This window comes from Apodemus sylvaticus, chromosome 13 (genome assembly GCF_947179515.1).
Source record: "Apodemus sylvaticus chromosome 13, mApoSyl1.1, whole genome shotgun sequence".
NCBI classification, from domain to species: Eukaryota; Metazoa; Chordata; class Mammalia; order Rodentia; family Muridae; genus Apodemus; species Apodemus sylvaticus.
Window position 1 is genome coordinate 27,717,891 of NC_067484.1, and position 21,296 is coordinate 27,739,186.

Sequence of the window (21,296 nt, forward strand, 5' to 3'; positions counted from 1 at the left end):
GGACTCTTGCCTACGTTCAGTCTTTTCCTAGGTTGATTATTTCCTGAGTCACTCTGTAATTCTACCTAGTCCTAAACCGAGGCATGCACTGTACTACAGGTTGGCCAGGACAGGTAGCCCTGAAATCCTAGACTCTCACACCTCTAAGGAACCTCACAATGTCCAAAGCCAGCCGAGACACAAGGAAGGAATGAAGGTCTGGGTTTCCAGACATACATGATGTGTGCTTTCTTTTTTTTTTTCTCCAGAAGCGTCTGCTCTGAGAAGGCAGAGGCAATACAATTTTTTTTTTTTTATCTTTTTACAACTTGAGGACTGTTCATATATCACATTATGGGCAGTTTAGCATTGTTCTCATATTTAGTAAGGACTTGAATAACAACAAGAAGCATGTCCAGGTACTGGAAGCATTTTGCTAGCCTTTTCCTCTGTCCTTTAAGAAGAAAACAACAGACATTCGAAGTGGCACAAAGCTAGAGGGTTTGTTTGAAGTGTGCGTCTCATTTTCACACATGAAAATGGAGAAGAGGGCAAGGTTTTAACATCCCATTTGCTCATAGCACATGGCTTCAGGATGTTCTATAGGTGCGTTGGGCTTGTTTGCTCCAGAAACACAGAAAGCAGAGGGTTGGGACTACACAGCTAAGCAGACAGACTTCCCACATCACGAGGCCTGAATCTGAACAAAAACGCTACGGGAGATCAAAGAGAATGTACCTAGTGCAACCCTTGGTCGCGTCTGTGGGGCTGGAGTTGTAGCTGCTGCTCTCTAGGTGAAATGGTCTCATGGCGCTGGCTACACAGAGTCTCTGATTGTTGCTGAACGAAGGCTGAACTCAACTGTGACATGAGCTTAAGGATTCTGAAGCTGTTGAACAAAGAATCCCTACTTGGGAGAGCTTTTGGAAGTTCTTCTTCTCTTCCCCTTAAATTATTCTTCTAAAGTAGGACAGGAATAAAGAAGAACCATCCTTCGATTGAGGTTGCTAATCTACTCTCAGGAATATTTGATAATCAAGGAGATTATCAGAGACAGGAGAATTCTAGAGGCAAGCAACTATCTTGATTTTAAAAATAAAACCCCTCAGTAATAGAGTAATGGCTGAAACACGATGCTAAAGATTATACTCCTTGGAGAGATTCTATAACAGGCTGTTTAAGTCAGTGTCTATGTGCTGTGTAGGATAGCAACGGCCCCATGGACTCAATTTGGTTTAAACAAAAACAAGTTCCTCTAGGCAAACCCCATTTCCTCACTCCCAGTGGGTGTTTGCATGCCTGGACTCTTATTACAACAGGGTGGACATTTTATAACAGAAGCGCCATGAACAGAATTAGGGGACAGAACTGGCTGTGACCGAAAACTCCAAGAGCAGGGACCAGTGTGGGGAGAATGAATGTTGTCTTGAACCTTAGGGTTTTTTGATCCATGTTCTTCCCTGGCCAGCATTTTTATTGGTGGCTTTGATGTGGACTTTAAAGGCACACATCACATCTGCCAGTGATAGAGCTGGCAGAGAATATAACTGAATGTGGGCATAAAGTAGCCCTATAGACTGGAGGCAGATGGAGGAGGACCTGTGAGTTCAAAGGGGTTCTGGACATCTCTAACACTAAGTCCATCAGAGCAGAGTCAGCGCGGATGCCTAGTCATGGTTTATAGATCACATGTTCAATATATGTCAACAAGACTGTGAAGGCATCGATATCAGCAAATAAGATTTTTGCTTGATAGAGTGAGCAAGATTCAGGAGAGGTCAAACTAAAAACCCCTTGAGTATCATGCGTATTTTGAGATTCCATTTGCTAAAAGTTCCTTACAGTGGGACAGAGGAATCTTTGATCAAGCTAGAGAGCATGCAGCATACACTAACGGGGCTTCTCGGGGGACACAGGGGTTTCAGTTGTAGGTTAATATTTGAAGATATAGATGATGACTTTAAGGAAAACACTGAATAGTCTCTCTACAAATACAAGTCCTGTGCGTGTATATTAGATTAGACTTGGGAGCAATTCCTGTGCTCAGAGATGCACTGTACAGAAAGGTAGAAGGTAAAATTTGCAACCTGTTGCAAGCCACAGGTTTTATGAAGGGGGAGGGTGCTGATCAAAATCTTGGTAGATAACCTGTATGGAGATTAGAGCTCAGATATGACTTTACATCCCTGTGGTGGTTCTGTAGTAATGACTGCACACACATGAAGACTGTGTCCAAGCACATGTAGAACTTTCTGGACTTAAGATCTGCGAAGACTGAAGGGGCTGATGCCTCTGCTCACCATTTGTCAGGCAAAGTTCCTATTTTCTGTGTGTGCCATGACGATCTGTCAGGCAATGCTATCCAGGCAGCAAAGTGATAGCACCCAATGGGTACTCTGTGTTATATAGTTCAGCATGAATGACAGAGATCAAGTGCTGCTCACTAAGGAGAGTGCAGGGACAACTGAAGAGTGTGCTTTGAATTTATAACCTAAGCACAAGGAATAGTGTGGTCATAAGACTGGTTTAAAACTGTTGGGGGACTGGGTAAGGAGGGCAGGTATTGCGTAGGATGTGGTGGGAAGGATCTTGGGAGCAGGGCTATAGGTCAGTGGTAGAATACTTGTCAAGCATGTACAAGGCCCTGACTCCAACCTCCATCATTATCATTTTTAAAATGCTGGTACAGTTGCTGGTCTGTCCGCTGTTTTTAAGCCTTAGCTCAGCAATTAACTAGCCAAGCAAGCATGGTCGAATCACTTCCCCTTTTTGGGTCTCAGTCTTCAGTGGCAAACAATGGCAATAGGCTGACTTTCAAATCTCAGAACCTAAACTCAATAATCCAAACTCAAGTAAGCAAGCAGAAGTGAATTGTTTGTCCATGAAGTCTTACGTTCTCTAAGTTCCTTCATGCTCCGAGACAGATAAAGAAAGATTATTGCTCCCTTGATACGAGTTCATTGAATAACTTTTTAAACCAAGAAAACTCACTGGAAAGAAGGAAGTGGAGCGAACATTTACATGCATCTGTGGGTTCTATAGTGTGTCTCACAATCCCACTTATGCTGAAGGGATGCAGCGGAGGGCAAGTTTGGGAGACAAGCTTCACAGGATTCTACCATCTCTTAATCAGCCATAGTTCTTAAGAGATTGCTACTGTTAGGTCTTGTGGTATAAGCTTGTAAGCCTTGTGAGGGGGGTGGTGATGAGAAGGGAAGATTGAGCGTTCAAAACCACCTTGAGCTAGAGAATAAGTTCAAGGAGAACCTGAATATAATAGAGAAACACAGCTTCAAATTTAAAAAAGAAGGGGAATGAGGGCCAGAATCATAGCTCCATGGTAGTTCACCTACACACACACACACACACACACACACACACACACAGAGCACTTCTCTTAAATAAGCTCATCATGATGCTGTCCCTCTTAGGTAAGAGAGTCCCTGATTTCTTATAGCGTCTAATAGACAAGCATACAGCAATTTGTTTAAAGATAGTGGTTCTTTCCAACTAGTTTGTGAGCTCCCCTGAGACCGGAGACCATAACTAAGCACAGTACCTGACACTAATTACCACAGCGAAATGTTCTTGAGATGAACAAGCAGAATTTACTCAAAAAAGGGAACTGAGAACCAGAGTCATTACACATGGATAATAAATACAGCATCACTGAGTCTGTCTACAGGTAACCTACAGGGGCACACACAGGAAGACATGTTTGATGTCTGTTTTGTCCCATTAAAGACAATGTATAGTTACCCGAAAGGCTTCTTTCAGGCCTCATCTATAAGTGTGAACATCTAATGAATATGGAAGAGAACTGGCTTTGGGAGACTGTTTCTAAGGCAGTTTGCAAAAGAGCAGAAGATTTAAATGCCAAGATTGACTATGAGATGTGTGCGGACATGGTTAAGAGTTCCTTACAAGGTAAGGGACAAACCCAACTGTCTCCTCCTCCTTCTCTCCATGGAGTTTTGACTTTGCCAGGGAAGGAGGCTGGTATGGTAACAAACATTACTTAATGACTCAAAACTTTATCCTCAGGGATTCAAGGGGGAAGAGTTTATAACTCTTGACCACTTGGCATGTACATGGTAACGTAGGAAGGCACTTTGACAAGGATGTTTTATCCTGAGCATGCCACTCCTGCACCCTGATCCCCCCTCCCCCCAATACTGGAGAGAAGGAAGTTGTTCTGGTGAATCAGACTGTAAAACACACAGAACCTTCTTCTACCAACCAACATTTATCAAGATCTGAAAATCACAAACTCTGCACCAAATATGAGTTCTGAAAAGGTGTGTTTATAATCTCCAGGAAGGAGGTATGGTACTCAAACAGACCTTGGAGTAAGGTCTCCAGACTTAAATGTGGCTATCAGTTTTGACTTGTTTGAATTCATGATGCTCGTATCACCAACCCCGACAGCCAACATGGTACCCCTCGCTGGACTTTTAGGAATGCTATCTGAGATGCTGTGACCAGAGCCTAGACCAGAGGGACCAAGCTGGTTTATTCCCTGGGAGGGAGAGCACATATAAAATGTGGCACTCGAGGACCATACAGCAGCCAGGCATAGAGAAGTGGCACCCATCAAAGATGCTCTGGGAAGCTGGGTAAGATAACTATCTGGAAGTGTTATGACTCACTGTGCTATGTAATGGAGGTGCTGGGGGTACAGAAAATGACTGTTATAAACAGAAGCGGCAACGGATGGCTTCCTGGAAGAGGAAGGGTTTTCAGAACTTTGACAATGGGTGAGAAGAGAGAAGTGGACAGGGCGGATGAACCTAGGACATATGCAAATGAAGTACTTAATGGGGCCAGTTCTGGTAATGCACATACACTGGTGTGGCTGGAAAACCTTTGCATAATGGAATGGCAAATGTAAGGCTTTTGGTAAATAATCAAGGGTCTTGACTGATGAGCTAGGGAGCTGATTCTATTCTTACAGATAATGGAAATTCCTTCGAAGTTTCTGAGAATGGAAAGCGGTCAAATAATATTATCTAGAATGCCCTGCATATCTGGCATTCACTCCAGTGGTATAAGCCATGTTGGAGCTCTCGGGGCGGGGGGGGGGGGGGGGGGGAGGGCATCCCTTTCATAGTATTAGTAATTAGTAATAGAAGACCAAAGAAGACATTTTGAGACGCAAAGATACGTATAAAACAATATATGAGCAATTAGATAACACACTAGCTGAGGCAGGACCACAGTGTTCTCTGACAGTTACGCAGCTGGGGAAAGGAAGGTTTCCATCACCTCCCAGCATACCAGGCCATTTTGTTTTGATATTTAGAAGGCAGGGAGGGAAGAAAGAGGAGTGTGGAGGTCAAGACCAGTTGGAGTTGTCTATTCTTTAACCAGGAGGAATCAGGAGGAAGAGTTAGAAGGGAAATTTACTCAAAAACAAAACCAGCCTGGGGATGAGTCTCAAGTTTCTGTACCTCAGTTCCACTCCAGAACCACAAAGGAAGGTGTGGAGCTGAGATCTGGCCTCTTCCCAGCCCTTCCTGCCCTGCTTCCTGTACATGCCTTCCACCACTACTTTATTTCCTGCAGCTGGTTAAGGTTTGAATGCCTGTTTCATGTATTAAAATCCAAATGTGGAAAACGTTACCAGCATCCTCCTTGAATTTTTGTTGTTGTTAGGGGTACAGGGGACTTTTCTTTTTTCTTTTTTGCTTCCTCTCAAAACATTTTTTTTTTAAATTGTGGAATGTGTCAAAAGGTCAAAGGCTAACTTTACACTGACTAAAGTCGAAGAATATTTCCTTTGTTCTTAGGTTTTGGTTTTAGAGTTCTTATGGGTTTCTGTTGAGATTTGCCAAGTCAGTCTCTTTCATGAACATGAGTTGTTCAGATTTTTAGAGACATGCTGTGTGTTTTCTAGAAAGCAAAGAAGATGACAAGTCCTATGTTGGATTCAAAGGGCTTGGAGCTGTTGACACTCACATCTCTGGAGCTAGGCCATGACCTAGCTGGCTCTACAGTTCCTCCTTGGAGTGAGAAGGAACTTTTGTTAAATCAATAGAACTGACAACTTTACATCTTCTATACAGTATCCCAGCAACCATATCCAAGAGGTGTCTGTATAATATTAACCAATCATTTGCCTTTTTAAAATTGTTCAGTTCTTTTCTCTCTCTTTACTTTCCATTGGGGTCAGTTCAACTTCCCCTCTCCAAAAATAATTCTAGTGGGTTTTTTTTTTTTGTCTTTTTCATCCCCCCTTTTTCCTCCTGTCCCATCTCAGAATCAAATTCAAAGAGGCAACTCAAAGGTCAAATACTTCCAAAAAGCATCAATGTACAGTTTAATACGTTAAAGAAGTGCTTAGTCGCCATCTGGTATTTAAGAACAAACTACATATTTATGGAAAAGACAGTTTTTACATCAATGTCTTGGGTGCATGCCGCATCCGGCTAACATATGCAAAGTGAACCCAGCTACAGAAATTAGTCTATTTTTCTCTTGATTGAGAGCAGATATACATAACTGGTTATAAGGCGCAGATCTGGATTTTAATAAAGCCAGATTTCTTAATTAAAAGCAGTGTTGTTTAAACACTGCAGTCAGGGGGAAGAAAGGAAAGCTGTACAAATGAAAACCTCATATTAAATGCATCCCCAGTGTTTAACACATTACCTGAGGCCAGGCTAAATTAAAATCTAGACTTGCCTTTGTAAACTCTTCAGCAACTGCCAATGAACATGCAAACAAGTTTTACTCCGTGATGGATTTTTTAGAATAGAGGTCAAGATAAAGAAAAAAGTAAGGGGGAAAGATTTAGCATTGGCATTCAAAAATATCTTTCCACATTTTAGAAGTGAGTTCATTGCTTCTATTTATAAATGCACATATTTTGGTTTCTAATCAGTTGCAGGTTTCAGTATTATACTGTGCAGGGTGGCATTCTGCATCTTGGTCTTTCAATTAAGAGAAATTCAAGGAAGGACCAAAAAGCTTCTCAAGGTGACTTTGCACTTCCGTGTGGGAGGATCCCCGAGTGGGAGAAGCAGCAGTGAGATCAGAGTAGACCACACCCAAGCCATCTGGAAACCTGACACAGGTGAAGCAGGACAGTCGGATATTCACCACCAGGTATGTGCAAGGGGCTACTCAAAAAATCAGTAAGCAATACAGTGAAATGTATACCATTATCAGCTGTTATTTTTTTCTAATAAACAGTCTCTGAACCCCCTCCCCACCAAATGCAAATACACACCTGATTTCTAGCCTCCAACCCTGAGACTGAAAGGCATCATTTTAGTCTCTTAAAGACAAACCAAACCAAACCACATCACCCTCATATTTGGAATGTCACTGATGTAACATGAACTTGACTTGTGGGCTTTGATCAAAGTTATCAAGCTGAATAACAAATTATGAGCAGTGATCTAGCAACTTACTAATACCTATGTGGATTAAAAACATGCGCCCATATAAATACTCAGGCATAAATACTCATAGGAGTGTTTGTTTGTTTGTTTGTTTGCAAGTGTCAAAGAGGGAAGATAGCCATCGGTTCTGTCAGCTGGTAAGTGGACAATGTAATGTGCGATATAGAATGGCAAGAGAAAACAAATAAAACCATAGCATGTGGTAAAACACAGATAAACCTTAAAAAGATAAAGTGAAAGAAGTTCATTAAAAAAGCCAATGGATAGTTTAATTCCATTTCAATGAAATGCCCAGAATCTACAGGGACAGGAAGTAACTTGGTGATTGCCAGGAGCTGGGGGACTTAGGTGGGTGGGTGAATAACTGTTGGATAGTTGTGTGGCTTTCTCTTTCTTTGTACAAGAGGCAAAGCTATTCTAGAATTACACTGTCATGAAGGTCACGCCATCCCGTGAACACCATAAAACACACTGAATTGTACACTATCAATATGTGAGTTATCCATATAGTGAATAATATCTCTCATAAAGTGATTCTTTCAAAAACAGTAGCAGTAGTATTGACACTTGCAATTTTAATGCTACAGAAATAGAGTCCACTTACCATGAGTGAATGTCTGTTGGCTGAGAGAAGGCCAGTTCCGTACCCTGAGCCCAGACTACCCATTGCTCCATTGTGCGAGGGTCCGATGATCCCATGCATGTCCCCATGGCCACCAGGCACAGCCGTGGACGGGCCCACTGCGTGATTCCGGAGAACGTGGATCGCATCATCCAGTCTTTCTAAACGGTCTTCGATCCGGCTTTGCTGTAGGGTTGGAAGTGAGATGGAATCTGATTTAGTTTTTGAAATGCACACACCGGTTACACGAGCAGAATCCTGAGCTGCTACAGACCACTTAGGGTTTCGGGATATATGTTTCCAATAAAGTCTGATTCCTTAGAACAATAATAAAAATAAATAATGTCCTTCCTAGAAAGCGTTATTTTTCATGAACAAAGTAAGTTCAATAATTCTTTGAGGACATTATTATGTACATATGCTACACTGGGCTCCATTAGCTTGAAAGAGAACTGAGATTTATGTTAACGGAGGAAAGTATGCATTGAATCTGAGAAACACTCTGGCAAGCACTGACTGAAGGGCTAAAATATTAGCAGCGGAAAGATGATCTAGTTTTGATTTTTGAATTACATTTTCTTCAAATCAGAAGTAATGTGTTTAGGCAACTTTAAGGCCCCTTCTCCCACCCCCCCTCCTTTTTTTTATCTGTTATCAATATCAACCTGCATGTGCACATGTAGGAAAGGGTTCAGAAACTGGTACAGCAAAAATATCTTAAAAAATTCTGTCACCCCAAGTTTATGAAAACACAGGACTAGAGAATAACAAAGATTTTGCTGGATCATCTAGCCAGGACATATAGCAGATTTCAAAGACCATACGGCAGCAGAGAATTCATTATCTTATGCAATTAAAAGCCAATCACATGCCCTCCCCCCATTTTAGACATTAGGATCCCAGTTTTCTTCAACTCTATAAAGCCTATGCTATTGCGAACAGTGAAGAAAAAGTACACAGTCTTGTCCTCATTTTTTACTGTGATTTATATACATCAATTATTGCTTGCCAGTGTACATATTAAAATACACCATCTCATCAATGCATATTAAAGATGTATTAATAGACAGGACAGACAGGGGTGCTCCTTCCATATAGACATGAAAAATGAAGCTCTCAATTTAAGTGAATTAATTACTCTGTGTCTTATTGCCAAAAGGTAGTAGTCAGTGTGGGAATCTACCTTCTTTTCCTTTTCCTCCCTCCCTCCCTTCTTTTCTCCCTTCCTTCCTTCTTTCTTTCCTCCCTCCCTGCCTTTCTCCCTCCCTTCCTTCCTTCTTTCTTCCCTCCCTCCCTCCCTCTCTTTCTCTGTCTGTCCCTCGCTCCCTCCCTCTCTCTCTGTCCCTCCCCCTCCCCTTCTCTGTCTGTCCCTCCCTCCCTCTCTCCCTCTGTCCCTTCCTTCCTTCCTTCCTTCCTTCCTTCCTTCCTTCCTTCCTTCCTTCCTTCCTTCCTTCCTCCCTCCCTCCCTCCCTCCCTCCTTCCCTCCCTTCCTTTCATCTTCACTCTAGTGCTGTTTTGTACTTGTTCTGTTCTACTTTGGTTTCCAATGCACTATGCAAACAGATGTACCAGCTCTACTGCCTGAGAAACGCAATCTCTAATTACTCTATACTGACAGGAAGAATGTGTGTCTAATAGAGTTAGTCTATGGTACAGAACATTTTGATTTGGTGGGCTTGGAAGTTGTATGGCATCCCTAGCCCGCTAGCTCTGCTACTTACTTGACTGGAGAAACATTACTAACTTCCTCCACATCTACAATGTTTAATCTATAAAGGACAAGATGATGGTAGATAGTTGGGGCAATGTAGGCATGAAAAGAAGTCATCTAGGTGCCTGGCATATTTCCCACCTAACAGTTCCCTGGTGGAGGGAGAGATTTCAACTTAGGAATCCCTGTGAGTGTTCATAATATAGGCGGAATCCAAGCTGTGGTCCATAGCTATGTACCAACCTCTCCAGTTCTACAGCTGAATAAAGCCTGGTTTTGATGGCTAGGCTATGGAGAGCATCCTGCAGAGGTTCAGGACTTAGAACGACTGAGCTATCTGGATGGAGTCTGTCAATGAAAGAGTGGGGCAGTGGGCATGTTTGCTCTCTGGGCTGTTGTGTCTAAAATGCACAGCTAGATAATTCATCTATCTCACAAAGGAAGAAGAGCACGAGGAAGGAAGACACTCATCTCTGCATTTTCATCTGCAGATTTCCCTTCAAAAAGTAAGTTGAAAAGGAAGACTCTGAATCATAGACAGGCTCCTATGGGTAGAGATAGGGAAATGCTTGCCTTCTTCAGTGCCTTATCTTAAAACATGGAAGAAAAGCAGAAAACTCAAACCCAAGGCAGAATTGGGCTTTTGACTCATGGGTGCCTACCAAACCTGCACTGTGCACGGCTGTGTCTTACATAATTCCAGCTCCACCCACTCTAAGCTGAGGAGGATAAAAAAGTGCTAGACTTTGAATCATCCTGTGAATATTTATAATATGAATTAGGCCCATGGAACTGTTCAGCTATTTCCCCTGGAAGAGTAGTCACTTCCTTACAAGTCAAATTGCTGGATTCCTTCCTACAGGAACCACGGCAGATGGGGACATTTATGGTGGCCTCTTGCTTGAGGTTAGGAGGAAATGGCCTACTGTTACCTTGCGGGCAGGGAGGAGGAAGATAACATCTTCAAGTGTCCCAGTCCTTACACTTATGTGCTCATTACACTGGATTGTTTCCCAAAGAAGCAGGGAGGGGAGCAGCACACTAAGCTCCTAGGATGGATTCTTTATCTCCTAAGATATTTGGACCTTGGGCTTCCATTCTCAATGCATCTAGGTCACCATCTCCAAACAGATGAGAATCCTAAGGATGCCGGCTCCGACAAGCTAGTGGTCCTGACGCCGACTTCAAGTAGCGAACACTGAAAACAAGCACCGCAGAGTGACAGAAGAAAGGAAAACCTGATCAGAGCGTGTCTGACCCGAGAGGTGACATACCAGCGAGTGCAAGGGTCCTTCGTAATTGGGAGATGACGAGGCCTGTCCTCCGTTTCTAGACCAAACAGCTGTGCCTGCTGATATTGAAATGAGAAAAACAATCAGATCTGTGTACACTTAAATCTACTGATGGTTCAAAAAGAAGCAATGCTGAGTTCTATTAGTCAATTTCACTGAGTCTTCCCAGATGCAAATCTGGAGGTCAGGGACCTCCAGATTTAAAGGTAAAACATGTAGTCTTTTCATAGGCTGGCTCTCAGAGTCCTGGCTCTGCTCTGTAAAATGGAATACTTTATTGGGTCTAAGTTTCAGCTAGCAGGACTCCTTTGAGACATATTTGTCACTGGAGATTGGAAAGTTGTGGTGCTTTCAAGGGTATGGAGGAGAGGTGGGGGAGGGGTCAGGAAGTGCTACATCTTTACTGGAGGTCAGACTATGTCCAGCCAAAACTCCCTTGTTGATACTTGAGAACATTACTATTGTTTTAAAAATGTCTATGGGATGAGATAAACCTTTAAACACATATTTATTTATTGTTTATTTTGGAGCTGGGGATCAAATTCTGTGCTTCATACATGCTCTTCACAAGGGCCCCCTCAGAAACTTCTGGAGCAAATAAGGTTAGTTCAGAGTACTTCTCTAAAGAGGAAGACACAAAACTCCTTAACATTAAGAGCTATATAGTTTCTCCTAAAGAGCCTTTTAGAATATACTCCCTATATCCAACCTACAAAATAAAAATCACTTTTAAATTGGAAAAAGATTGTAATATTAACACCCACTATAGAAAACATATAAAGTCTATAATTCCAAAAAAAAAAAAAAAAAAGGAAAAAATAACTGATCGCTCAAGATCCTGTGCCCTGGTGCTGCCTGTTCGGTTAAAATCCATTCTTTTTGTCTTTTCTGGGTATGCCTGTGTATTTTTATGCTAAACAAAAGTAGGGTATTTTGTTCAATTACTTTTCTTGACAGAATTTGGACAGAGCTGTTGGTGTGAAAATAGCAATCTGTCCCTTTATTTATATGTTCATAAAAGTTCTTTCTTCCTAACATGTGGTCTTCCAAAATGCATCATGAGGACCCAAAAAAGTGGTGTCCCTGTGCTTGTTTTGGGCACCTTCTACCCACAGCAGGTTGCAGAGCCTGAGGCCCCACTGCAGGTTTGGGCCTCCTCCTCCCTAACCTCATGTGCAGTGCAGCAGCAGGAACATGCGCAGCAGCAGCAGGAGCATGCGCACCAGGTTCCCGAGCACTCCTGCCTCTCTCATTGTTACGGGTGCAGCCTCGGCAAACCACTCAGCCCTCCCTCACTTGGGTACACGTATTCACAAAACCAGGACATCTGACATTAGTTGTTCCCAGACTTCCAGAGCACGGAACTAGCTGCTTTGTTTGAAGTGGTGAACATGGCGTCCCACCCGCTTCCATCCTCCCCTCCCGTTATTGTCTCAAGTCCTTTGTACTCAATCCTCCACTGGTTTGGGAGAGTGATATTTGAGATGATTTTTTTTCAAGAGCCTAAGATCTGGTACCAAGACAGAACAATATAATACTGAACTTTCCTTTCCATGTGTGCTATGGACGAGGGGGTGGTGGTGTGGTGGTTGTGGTAGTTTGGTGGTGGTGGTGGTGGTGCGGTGGTGGTGGTGGTGGTTGTGTGGTGGTGGTGTGGTGGTGGTGGTGGTGGTAATAGTGGTGGTAGTAGTGATTGTGGTGGTGGTGGTAATGGTGATGGTAGTGGTGGTGATGGTGGTAATGGTGATGGTAGTGGTGGTGGTGGTGGTGGTGATGGTGATGGTGGTGGTGGTGGTGGTGGTGGTGGTGGTGGTGGTGGTTCTGGTGGTTGTGGTGGTGGTGGTTCTGGTGGTTGTGGTGGTGGTGGTGGTGGTATTCTGTTACCATCTTAAAACCCCTCTTTCTTTTAGGTTTCAGTTTGGTCACCCAGAATAGACTGACTTCAGGACCCATGTGACCCTCTTACTGTCCTGCTCTGTGAACTTCCTATACCAGAGAGGCTGCCATCCCATCTGGGTTGCAGCCATTGTTTCTTAGACTTGTTCAGCAGTTTGAAACCTATCACTTTCTATGAGGGAACTCAGCTTTCAGGGAAGCCTGTAAGGGCTGCACACAGGGAACGGCACAGGAGTTAAAGACTCAACATTAAGGCAGAGCAAATCTATTCTAAATCCCAGGAAGGTCAGGTATACATGCGACAGTTTTGTATGGAAGCCACCTTCTTTCCAATGAACTGAAGCATGGAAGAAGGCCAGGCTGGCTGACCTAAGAAGGACAATAGATCACTCAAGTGGACCTTGGAAAAGTAAGATGATTTACTATATAACTGTATATATCATGTGATTAGAAGTCAAACATCATAGTAATCTATTAGGTTTTAAAGAAAGCATCCCTCTTACTTTGCACAATTATATAACAATTTACATATGAAATTGCACTTTCTTCTAAATATTTCATTTTAGGGAAGAAGGCCTCAAATGTCTTCAGGGAAGGATTAATTTACATAGCCTATATTTGGTAGTTAAGTATTAGATATTCATGACTACATTTACTATTTTTTGAGAAATTTTATTGGAATATATGATCCAGCTGTTGAACATCTGTACATCTAACAAAAGTTCAAGAAATGGTTTTTCATCTAATTTTTTAAAAAACGAATACAAATGTGCCCTCAGATTATAATCTGTTATCCACCCATTCTGTTTTTCCTTGGGCAGGCTATGTTCCCAGATCTCTAAAGGCTCTGGGTGTGTGGGAGGTGTTTTCTGTCGCCTGTTTTGGCTGTGGAGTGGGGTTCAGAACACAGTACCTGAGAGCGAAGGAGGGGAGCCCACAGGGGTTGAAGGATTGGAGGAAAAGCTGTTGTTCGTGTGATCAGGAGAATAGATCTTAAGACAATGGAAAGAAAAAGAAACTCTCGTTGATTTTGAATAAACAGTTTTTAAACAGCAACAACAACAGCAAAAAGCATCCATGCGGTTCCCTTAAAAACCCACAAGTCACAAAATGCATGCAACATTCAACTGTACTATCAACATTCCAAAATGAAAAAATGCTACAGTTGCTTCAAGTTTTCTAAAGAATTACTCTGGTGGTCAGTGTGACAGTAGGACACAGAACTGGGGTCAGCCAGCTTCATGTCCAATCCCTTTCCTACCCACAGCCAGCTGAGTGGCTCTGGGCAAACCACGGAGATACTGCTTTCTAATTTTCCTTTCTTCCTCCACAAAACAAGGGGCTGGGTAGTGTACTGTGTCTACTGTAATTAGGGCATTGGCAAGCGAGGCACAAGAGAGCTCAGATTAAATAAGTAAGTTCCCTTAGAACTCAAGGCTGACATTAGTTGAACTTATGTCCACCATGGGAGGGAAAAGGCAGCCAAAGACACACATCTTAGGAGAACAAACTTCTTCTTAAAAGTATAAATAAATGATTGAAGACATTGCAAGGAACTGTCCTCTAGCTGCGAGCAAGCAATGCTGTCTTGTCACCAGAGAGCACACGGGGATTAGTCAACCCCAGCTTACAGGCAGTGGGTGGACCAAGCAAAGAATTTAACTCTCTCAGGTGCCACGGAAGTGACAAGTCCCTTGTGAACCTCTGTGGTTGTCTTTTTTTTTTTCAAGTAGCTTTTCCAAAGCGTCTCATAACTGACTCTTGAAGAGTCAGGCTTCTCGAGCCAATGGGCATCTATAATACTTTAGAGACAATAGAAATGCACACTGAAAACTCTATGAGTCCAAAGGCCCGGAGAATATCCTCAGGCCCTCACTGAAGATGGCTAAGCAACCAATGAGATGTCGAGATGAGAAAGGCTAACCAAAGGAGGGAAAACAGTTTTCCCTCAAAAAGTCTCTGCGATCCTCATCCCTCAACACCCCCTCCCCAATTCAAAGCTATTTGCATTTATTTTCTAAAATTCCATATGTCCACTTCTGATTAAAGTTCACCCTGCTACAAGCGGTGCCCATGGAATCCAAAGTCAATATTTCCTCACCGAAGCCAGGGCTTTCCCTAGAGCGTCTCCAGTCTGGGAGCTGCCTGCTGCCCCAGTTCCTCTGTTTGCTGCAAAAACAAAAGACAGAATATGAAAACCAGGCAGTGAGACGTCGAACAGTTTTCTATTCTTGGTCCATTTACTCACAATTTAATTGCATTTTTAATGCTAATTACAACACATTAATCTTTAATTAGCATTAATTTGTTTGCTGAGGTAGATGTCAAATATAGTCATGTTACTTTTTTTTTTTCAGGATAAAATATAAACCTGATACCTTGGTTTGAAGACAGAGTGCTCCCCCTGACATTACTTCCCCCACGTTGCTGATGAGTAGTTACTGGTGCCAGGCACCAAGCCAGCCCTTGGTGGTCATCATCACTAAGAAAAATGTGACACTTGCAGGACCTTAAAAGCCCTCCAAGTCCAACATTTCTTTATATATAATTGAATTATTTACATGAATAATTTATACCTATTGTCAAATAAAGAAAAACTTGATAGCAAAAAGGGCTTGTATCTCAGTGCCACACAGTGGTCTTGCTAATGAAGAAAAGAATATTTTCATTATTCTATATATACATTCTCTCTCTCTCTCTCTCTCTCTCTCTCTCTCTCTCTCTGTGTGTGTGTTGTTAATAATAGTACGCATATTCCAGCATATAGAACACCCAACTCTTGCTGAAGATAATGTGCCATTCGACTATGTGGTAGAAACTGGCTGTAAGGTATTTAAAGCTTTCCATGAAAACAGTGACCAGACTTGGGGGATGCTGCCTCTGCTCCTCAGGACTAGTGTACAGACTTAAGGAGCGTCTACTAATGCTCTACAAGAATTGTTTTTCACTGTTTGACTGGAATGGAAAAAGGAGACATTAATTAAGTCAATCGATAAACTCGAGCAAAGATTCACTGCACACATATAATGACATTTAAATTCTCTAGTCTGCTGCTTGAACAGGAGACTCTTTTAGCTAAGTAAGTTGTATCATCTCCTTCCAGACCCAAGGACGCAGTGGGATATGACCGCAATGCCAGAGGCCAGAGCCACAGCTTCTCTGGGTCCTGCCTTCATTCTCTGTATCTCTCCTTAGTATATAGCTAAGGCATGATTGTCACTGTCATAGATTTGTATGCTTGGTGTATCAGTTCAATGATTTTATGTATGTATATATATACACCCCACCCCCTCCAACTCATTTGCTCATTCCTGGAACACTGAAAAGGGCCAGCTTTATCGTAAAGCAAACACAATTACCTTCAGAGAATCAGACCTCTTCTTTTCCCTATTACAAATGTTTAATGTATGCAAGTTATATGAATACACTAGACTACAGTTGAGGGCAAGTTTTCAGAATGTGTATCTAATATCATAGAACTAGACAAAGCAACTTAGAGAGGTATCAAGTATTATTGAAATATTCTTTCTAGTATGAAAATAGGAATTTCTGTATTAACGAGTTTTAGAAACAACTAAAGATGGTTCTCAGCATGCATCATTGCACAACCTGTGACAGCGCTTCTAGTTTTCTCATCAAGAAATATTATCTGTTCATTATTATATGTTTAAGTGGAGACTTCAGTCAAAAGAATCCATATCTGCCTGATTCTTATACAGATCTTCATAAAGTGAATGGAGTTCAGAGAAACACTGATTTAAAAAAAAAAAAACAAACCCACATTTACTAACCAAGAATCTAAACAAAAAAAAAAAAGGAAGAGAAAGAACAAAAGCTTATCAATAAAAAAATTGCCATAGCAGCAACTTTCAGAAGACTGACTCTTCTTTTGAATAATTTTAATATGAAAATTATGAATTAAAATCTATCCCTGCAACCATCCATTTTCAAGATACAAATCAGGAAGACTTAGAAAATAAACAAACACATTCTAAGAACATTCACAAAGAGAGAAGGTACTCTTAGTGGGATTTAAAATTTTTTCAGACTTGTTTATTTTACTATTTTATGTGTATGAGTGTTTTGCCTCTATGGTGTGTGTACGCCACATGTGTGCCTGGTACCCAAGAAGGTCGAAAGGAGGTTTTGGGTCTTCTGGGACTGAAGTTAAAAATGGCTGTGAGCCGTCATGTCGGTTCTAAGAATTGAATCTGTGTCTTCACAAGAACTACAAGAGCTCAAACTGAGCCAACTCTCCAGCTCCAGTGTGATATTTTGTTTTAAAGCACCAGGCCTTTAAACTAAGCTATTAGTGTCTTCTTTATACAATGAGATATTAAGACCCAGGAAGCCGAATCAAAAATAGAATCAAGTCCTTACCTCATCTGGTCATAAAAATGTTTCAGAAAACTACAAAGGCTATTCATGCAAACCACTGATAAGAACAGACTATTTTTTTTAACTTGAAGCCATTTTACCTTACAAGAGCTGGACAGCCCAACCCAAAGGCTTACATTTCAAAGCAGTTTGCTGGGGCCAGTCTACTCTTTCAGCAGGCCTGCCTTTTGTTCTGTTCCAGGAAACACGGAGGGGACACATTTTCAACATGAGATTGGCCCTCCCTTAAAGATATCTCTTTGTTTATGTGACCAATATACAGAAGGTCACACAGCATTAGAAAGGAAATACATTTTTAATTCTCAAACGGATTAATATTTGTTTTGGGTACTGAAAAGTGGGTCATGCTTCGCAAAACACGTATCAAATCCACCTTTCAGGTATATTAGGACAGCATTGCTATTTTAGTACAGGGGTTTTGTCAATGAATACTATTAATTTGAAACCCGTTGTCTTTATGTGTACCAGTTTATTTTACTGTGGTTCTAATCATTTTTTTTCTTTTTGCTCAATAGACACAAAAATAAAAAACAAACAAAACCCTAAAGCAACAAGAAAAAAACAAAACCAAAAGAACATAACACAAAAAACAAACACCCCAAAACCAAAAGCAAAAGAAAACACAAAAACCAGTCTCTAGGCAGAAGAACAACAAAGATAGGAATGGAAGATGAAAAGCTTTGGGATTCTGGGGGAGCGTTTGCTACTGCTAGCCACTGAAGTGTTGTTCAGAGGACTTCGACACAGGTGCCGTGGCCGCCTAGGAACACACACAAAGGTTTCACATCCTGTGCTCAGTGTTGGACCACCCTCCGCGAGTGTCCGCTTTGGGGAAATGGTGATTCCCATCAGAACACACCCCAAACAAAATACCAGGCAGGACGGACGAGTGGTGCCTCGGGACGAGCTCTGAAAATCAGAATCTGGAAAATATGTTTCCCCTTTATTGCACACCCATAACCTGCGGCAGGGAAGAGAGGACATCAAAGAGTGGGGGGGAGTGCAAGCTGGTGTGTCCTCCAGACAAGCACTGCCTTAAGTCGAGGTTCTTCTGAACTGTGCTCAGTGACCCTTATGTCATTAAAGTGCTAAGGAGAGGCGTAGCAATGCCATGAGTTTGTCCACAAGGATGACTATAAAATGGAAGGTTGCCAACACTCCTCCAAGACTCTTTGAGAAGAACCTCCAACATGGGACATGATGCACTAATGCCATGGGAAGGGCTCCAAGCATGCATGGGGGGAGGTGGGCCTCCTGATTGTGCAGGAAATCAGGGAGAGGCTTAAACCAAACTCATTGCTCTCCATTGGTGGTCTTTATAACTACAGACCTGCTGCTGCTGCTGGATAAAATGTATCTGTCCTCTTCAGTCTGTGCTTGGTCATCACCCGAATACATCTGAGGGCTTGTGATCCTCATAAAACAGACTGGATATTATGTGACTAGTTTAATAATAAAAAGAAATTACTATGAAACCAAGTTCTCTAGGGAAAAAGGACATGATGTTTCTACTAGAAAGCCACATCCCAACATGCTTCATGTCACACGAATATGTCAGGAGGAGTGAAAGTTGTAAGTCAGATTAATTCATGAACCAGATAGATATTTCACAGTAATCTTTAACATCTGGTGCATTAAATCAAACGTAGTAGCCTGTTCCTTCAACACTACTTGGTTTGAGGTTTGAAAACATAGGAAATAGCATCTTTTTCTACAGTCGGAAGGCAGCCCACTTAAAGACTAATAAAACAATAGTGGTTATTATAAAACATTATGTTGTTATATGCCCAATTCCCTGTGAGGGTCAGGGAAGGTTTGTGGTCCCAAATCTCAAAGATCATGCTGTCAACGTATACAGACGGAAACTCTGAATGGAATCTGCAGATTGCTGAGTGGCTGTCAGCTCACGGAACCTCCCTGACCTATCCTATACCAGAGGGTTCTCTCCCTCCTCATCAGCAAGAGGAAGGAAGGAAGTAGGAAGACAGTAAAGTGTACCACCCTGTAGACAACTCTATTCTCTGGCATCTAGGAGCTTCCTCTGAGTGCGTCCTCAGATCAAGGCGATCTGGGCTGGACAACTTCTGACACAAGCCAGCTGCTTGGCATTGAAAGGGTATTTAGGGATGAAACAGAAGCTCTCAGATGTGAGTTCCTAAAGGTCGCTGGTCAGCTCCCACCAGGTGCTAAACCAGCTGAGTGCTGTTGACCCGGGATGTGCCCTATTGACCTCACTGATCTATGCTGTGCCCTATTGACCCTATTTATTCCAGGGTGCTTCTGAGACCTTTCCTATGCAGAAATGGTTGGTGTAATCTCCAGAATGTGCTAGTATTTGCTAGAGAGAACAGGAATGGGCCATAAGCCACAGTGAGTGGATATCTCATTAAAAGTTTCACAAATGTTTCTCAAAAGAACTGGCATCGGATATGGAAGAGCAAAAAAGAAACAAATGAGCAAACAAACAGAAGGCACGGCCAGTTGTCTCATCAAGACAAGTGAGGAGCCATCCCCAACCTAAGCGAGCACGTTCCACCTTTGGGACGAAGCAAATGGACAAGAAACGAGAGATGATGTAGTTCCTGGGCTGGGGCCTCACTCCATAGACACCAGGAGGTTCCATGGTTGGTTTAGGACAATGGCTGACAACCTTGTAAACTATTATCACAAGATACTGAGACAAGGGACAGCCTTCTGAACCCAAGAAGCTCCCGCAGCTCTCCGTGCCAAGTTTCAGAGAGCTGCAGTGCCTTGCAACTTTGTGCCAAGGAAACTTGAAAACTGGGGCTGTCCTCAAGCCAGCGCTCGGACCATTCTTATGGCATTAGTGCTCTTCTGATTTTTTTCTTTATTTCCTCCAGGATCATGTGTGTAATCTCAAACATGTGTTGGGCTATGTGTTCCTTATTTACCAATTATTTAATTAGCCCTGTTTGTTCTTTGAGATACAGGCAACGTAGTATTTCTTTATTTCCTGCATTTCAGAATGAGTGAGTATAGGCCAAATATTTTCAAAGTCTACAGATGTATCCTATTAGCCAGCACTGTTTGTTAGAGAAACGCACTGACTTCAGAAGAGAAAGCTTCTCTTCCGTGTTCTGTGGACATGCTGCTGTCACAGCCTACTTCCACACGCCAAACCAAAGCTGGGGAGACCTTGGCATGAAGACACGTGAGGGCCAGAGCACCATGCGAATAAGGTGTACAACTCATCTTCAATGTTCCTCTGCATTTGTACACAAGGAATTGGGGAGTACAGTATTTTAAGGCAGAGCATGCTGGAATATTCAAGAACTTTCTCCCTTAAAGTAGCATTAAAATAACTTTTATATTTATGCAAAGTTAATAAGAATACTTTTCATTGTAAGGCTGGATTACCAGATGTACTTATTTTCTAAGATATTATGATGCTTTTGAAAATATTTTTTTTCTAATAAGATTTTTTGACAAGAATACTAATTATTATGAAATGATTTATGGAGTAAATTTCCTAAAAAAGAAAATCCTTTGTGTGGTTCTAAGAGTTTGTTACTTTCCTTTTTAAACTAGAGGTCTTTCCTATTGTCTGGACACGTAACAGAACCTTGAGGCTTCTGCACAAAGTCAAATCATCTTTAGCACACAGTTAGGCTCTGCATCTGTAGGGCTCACACATCCCTCCTGTGCTCAGCTACTGCCGTTTGTAAGCTGACGGCCAGAGGGCCCTCTAAACAAGCAACCCTTATTCTGACTGCATTGGGCAACTAAGGTGTTCAAGACTCACAGAATCTTTTATCCAGTGATACATGCCTTACTCACAGAGAGACTGGAGATCAGGTCTACACAATCCTTTCTAAAACAGTGCCCAAATGTGTTTTCCTGAACTCAGAGGCCTGTTCCACCTCCATATCTTCCTTAAAAAGAAAATGACTCAAACCGCAAGTAGACAGGAAACCTGTCATGTACAAGGATGAATGACCGGCCATTCTTTATAACCGACCTCATGACTGCAG

The 21,296-nt window shown here is 42.1% G+C and overlaps 1 protein-coding gene across 8 annotated transcripts in view; it reads right to left on the reverse strand.

Moving 5' to 3' along the window:
- The window catches only part of Tcf4 (transcription factor 4), a 347,921-nt gene that overhangs the window by 23,331 nt on the left and 303,294 nt on the right, over positions 1–21,296 (reverse strand). For all 8 annotated transcript variants that reach the window (XM_052201427.1, XM_052201430.1, XM_052201429.1 and 5 more), the window contains 4 exons: positions 15,008–15,075; positions 13,820–13,898; positions 10,993–11,069; positions 7,990–8,193 (listed from right to left, as the gene is read on the reverse strand). In XM_052201427.1, the coding sequence (XP_052057387.1) occupies positions 7,990–8,193; positions 10,993–11,069; positions 13,820–13,898; positions 15,008–15,075 (428 nt within the window). The remainder of the gene's footprint in view (positions 1–7,989; positions 8,194–10,992; positions 11,070–13,819; positions 13,899–15,007; positions 15,076–21,296) is intronic.